Genomic DNA, 12,066 nt, shown 5'->3' with positions numbered 1-12,066 from the left:
CCTAAAGCATTTAGTGAGTTCATGATGTGTGTGAACTTAGTGTACATGCTTGTGACGGTTTCATCGAAATTCATCCTAAAGGCTCCGTATTCACAAGTCAACATATCAATCCTATCGTCTCTAACATCTATGGTGCCTTCGTAGGGTACTTCTAGTTTATCTTGTTGGCCTAACATGGCTTTTCAATCTTGTTTTGATGATAACAAAATGAAGGATGCTTTAACATGTTGTCTTGAGTGATTTGATTTAGGTAAAAGGGGTCTCACGGTTGATAAACTGAAGTTCAATGTCAATCTAGTGGAAGCTCCTCAGAATATTGAGGTCAATGAAGAACAAATGAAGAGGTTAAAGGCCAAACAATTCTTAAAGTCAAAAGTGAATCTCGAGAGGCTGAAGGAGGCTGAAGAACTTATTGTTTTAGCAAAACCATGATTAGAAGGATTGTCGTAAGTACTTCAAAGCCACAAACTATCTAGATATATGTGAAGCTCTTATAAATCAAAACAAACTAAGAAACACTTTTTTGAAAGACCTTAAAATATGTCTTTGATTAAAAGGTCTCAAAGGAAGAAAGTTTTCAAAGTAAAAAAAGAAAATACTCAGAGCCAGGCCACTGCCCTATATAGGTAGGCGACTGCCAAAATTTAAAATAAATAATTTAGGAGGCAGTAGGGTTTCACGCGACTACCTGAGTACTGACAGGTGCCTAGGTGGTCAAGTCAGACGACTGCCAAGTCTTGGCAGACGACTACCAACCTTCTGAGTTTTCAAAATTGTTCTTTGGAAAAATTTGAATTTCAAAATTAACTTAATAATTTAATTAAACGAGGAAATTGTTCCTTAGAAAAATTTTGAATTTCAAAATTAATTCAATAATATAATTAAATGAGAAAATTGTTTTTTTTTTAATTTTGAATTTCAAAATTAATTCAATAATTTAATGCTACCTAATTAAATGAGGAAATTGTTCCTTGGAAAAATTTTGAATTTCAAAATTAATTCAATAATTTAATGCTACTTAATTAAATGAGGAAATTGTTCTTTGGAAAAATTTTGAATTTCAAAATTAATTCAATAATTTAATGCTACCTAATTAAAATAGAAATTGTTTTTTTTTTTGAAAAATTTTGAATTTCAAAATTAATTCAATAATTTAATGCTACCTAATTAAATGTGGAAATTGTTCTTTGGAAAGTTCTATAAATACCTCCGTTGGGAAAATGAAAAAAAAATAAAAATAGACAAGCAAGATAAGCCTAAGAGATTAAATAGATACGCTGAAATTCTTCCTACGCTGAAATTATCTTTAAGTTCCTTTGCTCACATCATTTTTCAGGAGAAAAACTCTATGTGTTTTGGTGGATTGAAAAATCAAAAGCTTGGTTCTGAGTTGCACTCAATTCTTTTTAAAGAACCATTGATGACTTCTAAAACTTTAGAGTTTCTCACGTTTTATTTAGCTTTGGTGTTTTGAAAATTTGTACAACCTGCTCTGAATTTTGAGAGTATTTTTTGTACCCAGATCTACTTCTACCTTCTCATACTTTGAATGATTCAAAGGTTTGTTGGATCGTTGGACCAAGCATAGGTCGGTGCTTGGAGAGGTTTCTTTTCTTGAAAAAAAGAGTAAATTGTGTAAGGTTTTTGTTCTACCCGGAAGGAACAAGATATAGTAAATTCCTTGGGTGGTTGACCTAAGGTGAGGACGTAGGCTGGGTATAAGCCGAACCTCGCAAAAGTGGTGGTGTCACTCTCTTATCCTTACTCTTATTCAATTTCAACAACGATATACCCTGAGTGGATGTTTAATACTTTTAATTATAAAGCAAACACATATTAGAAATTAAGTAAACCCAAAAACTAATTTTTTCTTGGGCTTGCGAAAACTGAAAGGGAGTACGTTGGTTAATCGATCTTTTGCGAAAACCAAAAGGAAGTATGTTGATTAGTTAACATCCAAAAACTAATTAGCTAAAGGTTTAATTAAGTTCTGATATTGAAAAAGTGTTTGAATGTTGTTGTAATTTTCAAATTCAAAAGACAACAACAGGAGTTGTATATTCATATACAGGGACTCTAAAGATTCAAATTGATTTTTGTTGGGTGGTCATTGTGTTTGAATAGTAAGTTAATTGATTGTATTAGTTGATTGTGGATTAATTAGAAAATAGGAATTTGTGTTGATTACCTCATTAACAAAAATACAAGTAATCCTTAAGAGATTGTGAAAAGGGACAAGAGTTCTCAAAAAGAATCAAAGAAATTTTAAATAACCCAATTCACCCCCCCCCCCCTCTTGGGACTACACCTTAGGTTTCATATCCCAAATTTCCTTTGCTTTTTTACATGCCATAACTTTATTGAATTCATTAATATCAAGTGCACAATATAGGACATTTATTGCACTAGAGTTAACTTGCAGCATTTTGTGATCTATTTCGGTCATCTCTTTTTCTTCCTTAGGTACCTCTTTTCCATCCACTACTTTGGTTAGGATTAAGTCACCATGTGTGACAACCTTCCATGCCTTCCAATCCATTGTTTGAAGTTATATTCTCATATGTTGTTTCCAAAATGTGTAGTTGAGTCCACAAAAGATGGGTGGTCTTATTGAGGATTGACCCTCTCCAAAGGGGCTATTCCAATGTGTGCAAAGTTCTATAACTACTTTTTAAGATTTGTTATAGCAAAGTTCTAACACCAATTGAAAGTTAAAGAATTAGCCCAGGAGGGGGGGGGGGGTGAATTGAATTATTAAAATTTTAATGAATTCTTTTCAAGAATTTTAACCTCTTGTTATCTTACTTAAACACATAGCAAAAGTTTATTCACTTAATCAATCCACAACACAAAACATAACACAAGCAATCAAAACTTGATCAATAAAATAACCAATCAAACACCTTGAAGTAAACAACAAAAGAAACCAAACCAATATGAAGTTTGCAACCTTTTGATAATATCAACTTATGGATTGTAGCCTTGTGAATAAGTGTAAACCCTGTATTTGAATGAAATTTTTTTGCAATCTCTTAATAAATATTTCCACAAACGATTAAACAACGTACTCCCTTTTTAGGTTTCCACAAACATTTAATCAAAACGTACTTTCCTTGATTAAGAGTCTTCTTTTAATCTTGGTTTTGTACTTTCAACAACCAAAAATTTTGCATACACCACAATATATATGTTTGCTGAAAAATAAAGAGAAAGGGTAGAGAACAACAACAAGATTTTTACGAGGTTTGGCTTATCCCCGCCCTACATCATCGCCTTTGGCCAATACCACCAAAGGATTCCATTATCATACTCCTTTCCAGGTGGACTAAACCATTACAAGTGATTACCACACTCAGCCGCTCCTTCACTAGGCTTGAGCAATGCCTCTTCAAGTAATTCCCCACACTTGGTCAATGATCCAACAACCTAGAATCGTCCAAGAAACTACAAGAAACAAGAAGTAATTTCTACGTACCAGAATACTCTCATAAAGAGCATATTAGTACAATTCAGAACACTAGATACTTCCATAATCAAATATCAAATTGAAATACAATTGAAGCTCAAGTTAGAATTCACCAAGTCCCTTCTCCGGATGAGAAATCAACAATAGGAACTCAGAGAGTGGTCATCAGCAATTCAAAATATCAGCAATTCAGTTGAGCAAGAGAGAGCTTTGATTGCAAGATAGCTTTCAGTACATTTTTTAATTCTTGGGTATGATTTGATTTGTAAAACCATCTAATTACAAGCTACTAAAAGTGATTTTGTGTCGCCTAAGGTTACTTGGAGTGTCTTCCAAGTTTTTAGAAAATTTGGGGCACAAGAAACCATTATTTTAATTTTAAAACATTTAATTTTTTCTACCATTAACAGTGTTCAGACAACTGATTTATCGGGTTTAGTCTTATGATATTCCTTAATACTTTGAAAAATTTGAATTGGACACAGGGTTAGATGACTGAATTGAGGGTTTGGTCTTTTGAGGGTTTTTTGCCTGTTCTGTGTTTCAACAAATAAATCTTTAGTAAATTGAACTAAATCTTTAGTCTTTTGAGGAAAATTCTCCAGACATCTAAAGTAAAATTTAAGCCATCTAAAGGTGCATCTTCAGACTTCTGAGGGTACACCTCAGTTGTCTAAGCAGACCAACTTCAGAATTTTCATTTTAGGTTTCAAAAATCCTTTCTGCTCTCTTATTTTTATTTCTTAAAAAACTTTTTTCGGGGTTTAAAATAAGGTCTCTAAGTCCATAATTTGCCCTAAAAGAGCTTCAAAAATATTTCAAGAGATATTCAAACATGAAGTACTTACAACATGGTCCTAAAGCCTAAAACATTATTTTTCAAGCCTTCCATGAAATTTTGCTTTATATTCCTTTTGACTTGAGCTTTGAGTCAGCTTTAAGTGTCCACATATTTTGCTCATGTTGGAGTTGCTTTGAGCTATCTTTTGAATCTCTTTACATATGGATGAGACTTTGTGAATCCTTGAGGCTTCCATTTGCTTTTCTTTTGAACTTTGGCATTCCTAAAACATCACCACTTAACCAACACATATTAAATTATCCTTCATTTGTTATCATCAAAATAAGATTGAAAACCCATGTTAGGCCAATAAAGCATGTGCGCAAATTTGATTGCAGTATTCCCTATTGGGAATGAAGGAAAGAATTATTGGAGGGAATTGCTTTCTATTGGGGTCATCTCACGCCAAATCCACTACCTATGTTCCTTATAAATAGGGAGGGGTCTTTTATTTCCATGGACTATTCACCTGTCATCCTCGCACAGCCTCACTCTCCCTCTTAGATCTTCCATCTCCCATTTATCAACTTATGGTTCCTCTGCTCTCCTTCTCATTCACACGCCAAAATATTCATCCCATCCTCCCAGGCTCCCTCTTACCCTCCTTCACCTCTCTTTTCTCGCATGCCTTACGGTTCCTGCAGACCTTCCTTTAGAGCTGCGAGCAAATCTCCCTCACGGCCTCACCCTCCATCATTCACCATCACTGCTTATCTCACTTCTGGTATCATCTCTACCACCCTCCACTCACAAAAACAGTCGAGACCACTCTTAGTCACCACCTTACTTGTCGCCTCGTCAAAACCGACATCCACAACGTCTTCTCCATCCTTGGTGACCACAACCTCTCTCTCAAAGACTCCCACATTTGAGCCTCCACAACCATAATCGCCACTGCCTTCGGTAACCACCATCATAGTATGTTAGAATTGATGTATTCCCAAGAAGGGGGGTGAATTGTATTTAAAAATTTCTCCCCTAGGTTCAACTAGTTCAGCAACAGTATATTCATAACAAAGGGTCAGTCTACCCAATTGCGCAGATAAGTAAAATATATAGCATTAAATCATGCGCATTATTCACACAATAACATACATGTGCGGTAAATATAAAGTGCAAAAATATAAACAGACGCATGATATGTTATCGGGGTTCAGCCAACTGTGCCTACGTTCCCGCCTCTAGCTTGCAAGCCCAAGGATTCCACTGAAGGCTCACTTAACGGGTGGAGCGGCACCAATTACAACTAGGTCAATTAGCACAGGGCTGACCTCAACCTTTACACCCAAGTCAATTAGCGGGGCTAACCTCAACCTACACCTTAACAGGATGGTGCACCTAGATTTCCTAACCGGGTCTAAGCCAATTCAGGACTATTTCACAAGGCTAGTCTTCCTCTTTAGGCCCATGTCTAGAAATATAATAGTATTTTTCTCAATCAAGTTGGTACAGTGATTGTGCTTTCATGAAAAATAGATATGTATCCAATACGCACAAGTAATAATCAATCTACACCGTACATGTAAGACCTATAAGCTCAGTGGTATATATGTGCAATCTACACTCAATATAATGACTTTATCTAATCAAGCACAAGAGAATTCAAGCAAGCTAATCTTTGAAAGCAAAGTATATGAGATCTCAATATTAGCTTAGTGTTTCAAAGATGCTAGCAATATTATTCAAGCAAACTCAAAAATATTTTCTCAAATTGTATCAAGCACAGAAGTTCTTTGAAAACAAGCTTTGAAAGATATTTTGCACACAAATAATTACTCAAGGAATCTTGCAATGAAAATGCAAAGATCCTCAAGCTAAAAATTTTTCCTAGCACAAGATTTATCAAGTTAAATCCATGGGAAAATCTTTGCTTAACTCTCAATATGAAAATCAAATATCAACAAATGTAATTAAAGTTATAGCTTTATAGGATTACTCAAGATGTACTCACTCAGAAAGATTTGGCAAGAGAATGATAAAAGAATGAGTATATGAGATGTGTATGAAGAAAGGGCACTCAAAAATTCAGAGAGAATTTTCTTAATCTAACTCCCTAATCTCTTATTAATTTAGCAAATGATCTCATATATATAGACGTGGGGAGAATTATGACTGTTAAGGACATGAAGGGTCTTATTATGATTATTTTAAAACATTTGAGAATAATTAACCCTGTTTAAAAAAGTTAACCATGGTAAAAGGTCATGTCCAAACCGAGAGCACCGGTCGACCAAGACAAGTTCATTCGATAGAAGTTCTTGGGATTCGGTCGATTGGGCAAGAAATGAACTGTGAGTTCTGTTGACCAGACTTATAAGTCCGAAGACTTTTTCGAGGTTTGGTCGACCGGGACTAAAATGAACTGCATGTTCGATCTGAATGCTTTCATGAGCACATTTTAGAAATTGGTTTAAATTCATGATTCTATGTTCTCCTTTTTGTGGGTGCATGTGCGTGTGGGTTCTTGCATGTCTCTTGAATTTTATGATTGTTAGCTTCGGGTTTTGCCAGCGCCAGGCACGATCACCCTCTTTCTCTTCTCCCGTGGCCCCTCAATATCACTTCTCTCATGGCCACACACAATACACTACCTCACCTTATGATCTGCTTGTGTGCCATCATCATCATTGTCTCCAAATTCTTTTTTTCTCTTCCTCTCAGATGCTGTTAGCAATCTCCTTGACCTTGGTTTCAACCAGCTTGACGAGCACATCTTGGAGTTTAACTTTTTGGATCACGATATTTCACGTGACTCTCACGATCCAGACTACATCGTGTTTCTGAGTTAGCAGGGCATTGATTTTGAGAAGAACATAGCACACAACATCGACTCGATCCGATTCACTGATTTGACGATGGCGTGCGGTGACGTGTGCATTGACTCGGTGAGTTGGGTTAGTTTCCATGGTGCTTATAATTTTGGATACCTGGTGAAGATTCTCATGGGTAGTTTTTTTCCTAGCAAGCAAGATGCGTTTCTGATTCTTGTGAGGGTGCCCTTTGGCACCTTGGTTTATGATGAAACATCTGATGTGGTTTTGTGCACACTTGTACACTGAGTTAGACCAAGTGGGGAAACACCTTGGATTAAGCAGGTTGGTGGGGAAATGTCATCAGGATGGCTCAGATAGTTTATTAACATTGCATGTGTCCCATAAGATTAGAGAGCTTTATTTCTGTGGAGATGGGATACACACAAAGAGGTCCCTAGAAGAGGCTCTCCATTCTCTCACTTTCTCTCTCACTAACACACACCTGCACACACACTGCTACATGCACCTAAACACACACCAACCACACATTGTTTCACGCCCCAACACACACTATTTCACGCCCCACAACACACACCTGTACACACACCACTAACACACACAACGCACACCTGCGCACATGCTGCTCCACACACCACTAACACACACTGTACACACATCACTACACGCACCTAAACACACACCACAACACGCATAGTTTCATGCCCCAACACCCACTGTTTCATGCCTACACACAACACACCAACCCACCCACTCATGTACGTACACAACCATGCACACAACACACACTACAACACCTTCTCATGCACGTACACAACACCCATTAACATGCACACACACTTATGCACATACACAACCCATGCACATGCACATACACTCATGCACATACACAACACGGATAGGCACACACACTCATACACATATCACTAAATACACACCAAAACAAGCACTCATGCATGCACAAAATACACACTAACACACGCGAACTCAAGCATTCCACACACACACCACCCACGTGAAGGGCATCTTGTGTTGCTTCGTTGGCCTTGACCGGGCCTAAAACTGGTCGACCCCTTTTGGACCGATTCTTTCTTGAACCGATAGGTTCCTTTGAACCGACATGGAACCGATTTAGTCTTTTGGTTCGTTTCATATTTTAATTAAATAAATTCACAAAAATCCAAAAAAATCATAAATATTTGAAAAAAATAATTCAAAAAAAAAACATAGAAAAAATTTTAAAAATACTTTCACACATATATTTGCTTTAATTTTCTTTGTGTTATTTAAATATGCAGGAAAAAAATATTAAAAAATCATTAAAATGTTTTTACAATCACAAAAAATTCAGAAATGGCCATATAAAATATTTTGGAGGACTCAAATCCTAAATGAATCCAAAAACCTCCCGGAGTATTACTTTTCATACTTAGGAAAATCCCACAAAATTTCAAAAAAAATTGGGAGTGTATTTTGTACCCTTATTTCTCAATTTTTCGATCCTGATGATTACAATGGGAAGCATTAAGCTCTTTGGAGTATGGTATGCCTTGGTTATGAGGGAATATCTATATAGTATTTATTTTGTAGATTTTCTTCACACTTTTTAGTGAGTAAAATAAGAAGGCTTATTAGATTTATTTTGGGATAATTTTTCATTAATTAGGTACCGTTTGTAAGAACGGGTGCGTAGGGGGTGCAATTACCTTCCCATCGCGTAACCGAACTCCCGAGCCTGACTTTGGTAGCGCAGACCGATTCTACTCAATTGGGTAGTAATCAAGTGTTCTAACCACACTTCAAAAGGTTAGTAGTGACTGCGTCACACCATGATTTCCACGAAAATATTCTTTTCAAAATTCAACATTTTTCCCAGTTCGCAGCCGCACCTATACGTGTTTGGCAGGTTTGGGACGTCGTGACATCTTGGCAACTCCGCTAGGGAAATTAAGAATCGAGCTGGTAATTAGTCAAGAATTATCCCAAAATTCAAATTTGATAAGCCTTTGTGAGTACTCCCTTTCATTTGTGTACAAATTTATAATTTGATTGTACATACATAAATAATTGTGTGTATAGGATTAACTGTAAATGCTTGACTTTCTTTTTGTGTTTGAATAAGAACATGATTAGTTCTATATGCTTTATCTCCATGGTTAACCATGCAATGAATTGTGAATATCTTGAATAAGCATGATTCTTTGTTTCCTTTGCTGTTTCATTAAACATGAGATTACTTGTGAATATTTTGCTTGAATAAAATGTGGACAAATGTGGGGTAGAGGGTTTAGACAGAAAATATGATTTAACACACTCTCACAGCCCTATACCCAGGCCCTACCTACTACAATTAGACAGGAGTGTAATAGCGTTTGTCCCTTTCATGGCTAAAGCTTGATGGGACCTGTGAATTGCTTCGCTCAGTGTGGGCTTTGTCCGGACCTTTGTGAGAGAGGATTGAAGTCCAATTTGGGGACCTTCATAAATAAGGATTAGATCCTAACTACACATGATTACCCATAGGATTCCCCCCTTAGGGTAGAGCTCCAAAGAACCCAGTATGAGAGGTGAATGGACCTAACGTTGGGACAAGAGCTTCATCCTTCTCCACATGACTAGATCCGGTCCTTTTTATGTACTTTGTGCCATGTCATACATGCTGCATCCATCTCTTTGATTAATTATAGTTAATTGTGAATATTTTGTTTCCATAATTGTTTGAATAAGCATGTTAATTATGAATATTTTCCACATTCTTTGAATAAGCATGTTGAATTGTAATATTGGCTTTCATCATGTTGAATAAGCGTGTGAATGCCCATGTGAATATTTTTTGTCATAGTTGTTTGAATAAGCATGTGAGTATTTTAGCTTAAATTTGAATATTTGTTTGAAATAGCACGTGAATAAATGTGGGGTAGAGGGATCAGGTTAAAACTGAGTCCACACACTTTCACAATTCTATACTCGGGCTTTCCCTTTTAGGAATAGATAGGAGTGTAATAGGGTTTGTCCCCATGTGGCAGGACTTATGGGGACCCGTGAACCACTCCGCTCAGTGCGAGCTTTGTCTGGACCTCTGTGAGGGAGGCTAAAGTTTCAATTTAGGGACCTTTTCCACAGGGTTAGAGCTTAACCACATATTGTTTATCCAAGATCCTTTGCTTAAGATAGAGCCGTAGAAAACCCTATATATATGCTTACCCCGGGGTCGGGACAGAAGCTACATCCTTCTTCACATTTTGTAATCCATGTCTGTTGTATATATGTCTTGAAATGCCCGGTGATGTGTTGAACGTGCTGCGTCCACTTAGGCCTCCATATCACTTTGCCAATATTTCAAAAAGAGCCCAATTCATTTGTAAAAAAGTCTAATTTTATCTCCCCAAAGTACCCTACCAAGGGGAAAATGGATCATCCCCGAGATCGTTAATGAATGAGGTTTTTTCCCGAAACCCTGGCCAAATGACTATTTAGGCTGCATTGCATGCATCTAAGCATAAAATTTCATCTCCAATGGGCTAGTAATCACATCCCAAATTCCTGTAAAATCAGGTCAAACTAAAGACCAAAATTCTAAGATTGAGTTGATCTCTACCCACCTTTACAATACCCAAAGAAAGGTTAAAGTCATGGCAGAGCAATTAGAAAGGCAGGTCCTGGGCATAGAGCAAGGACATGAGGAGTTGAGTAGCCACATGAAAAGGATACTAGATTTGCCACTAGAAAAGGTAAAGATAGTGTAGGAGCAAGATAATAAAGCTTACATGGATCCCATCCATGCTCCAAGTTTAACACCATTCCATGGACAAGCATCTGAACCACCGCTAGTTATCCTAGAAGGCCCACCACTGAATATGGCCACATTTATCCTAGCTGCGCCAATACTAGGAGTTGGAGTACCTCCAGTAATGACTACGAGGGTAGGCGCAGGCAAATCCATAGTCGAGTATCGTTACAATGAGCTCGAAGAACGATTAAGAGCTATTGAAAAAACCCATGCGTCCAACTTCGTCAACCCCACAGACCTCTGTTTGGTGCCCAAAGTAGTGCTTCCCCTAAAGTTCAAGGTGCCGAACTTTGAAAAGTTTGACAACACCCAATGTCCTCATACCCATCTACGATGGTACTATCAGGTGATGGCAGCTTATTTTGATGACAAAAGGTTATTGATACATTGTTTCTAGAGTAGTCTACTCGGTACGATAGCCAGAAGGTATATCCACCAAGGTAGGGCATGAATTCGCACATGGTGAGATCTGGCCAATGCTTTTATAACTCAATATTGTCATGTTATGGAGATGACGCTAGATCAGATGGCCCTGTTAAAGATGGAGAAGAAGCCCACAGAGACCTTTAGAGAATATGCTTACAGATGGAGAGATGTGGCGATTCAGGTAAACCCCCCAGTAGGTGATCGAGAAGCTATTACTTTGTTTGTAAGGACAATGAAAGACCCCTACCATGGACATCTTCGAGGAGCTACTCCCTATGTTTTTGTGGATATTTGTGTCATAGAAGGAAGAATTATGGCTGACATCAAGGCAGACCTGGTCAAGGATGGTAATTCTAATACTGGTCTGAGTAAGAAATGGACTAGTAGGAAGAAAGACGATGAAGCAAGATGGTTCAAGGGCATTTTTACCAAAGCAAACGGAACCAGGAAGATAGGAGGAACTCTGTTTTTGAAGTCCATATTCATCATATAGCACATCTGGGCACAAGAACCTAGCTGGTTGGTCTAAGACCTATGCCAAATAGGTAGAATACCTAGACATGGCAAAAAGGTCCTAACAAGGTGGAGCCGATTCCCATGAGCTATTCAAAGTCATTCCCTTAGTTACTCAAAATAAAGCTCATCATGATAATCCCTAGAATAGTTGTACAACATCCCCTCCTGTAATGGTATGATCCAGATGTTCGGTGTGCGTATCACTCCAATTCTCCTAGCGACACCGTGGTTCGTTGCTGGACATTTAAGCACAAGG

The 12,066-nt window shown here is 37.4% G+C and overlaps 1 protein-coding gene across 1 annotated transcript in view; it reads right to left on the bottom strand.

Moving 5' to 3' along the window:
• The window catches only part of LOC131144967 (uncharacterized), a 111,340-nt gene extending 100,319 nt beyond the window's left edge, over positions 1-11,021 (bottom strand). Inside the window, exon 1 of the mRNA XM_058094004.1 lies at positions 10,846-11,021. Within this exon, the coding sequence (XP_057949987.1) occupies positions 10,846-11,021 (176 nt within the window). The remainder of the gene's footprint in view (positions 1-10,845) is intronic.
• Between the last annotated feature and the right edge of the window lie 1,045 nt (positions 11,022-12,066).

Source organism: Malania oleifera, chromosome 1, assembly GCF_029873635.1.
Source record: "Malania oleifera isolate guangnan ecotype guangnan chromosome 1, ASM2987363v1, whole genome shotgun sequence".
Taxonomy (NCBI): Eukaryota; Viridiplantae; Streptophyta; class Magnoliopsida; order Santalales; family Ximeniaceae; genus Malania; species Malania oleifera.
The sequence above is the reverse complement of the archived record's forward strand: the minus strand, read 5'-3'. Positions and strand labels throughout refer to the sequence as shown.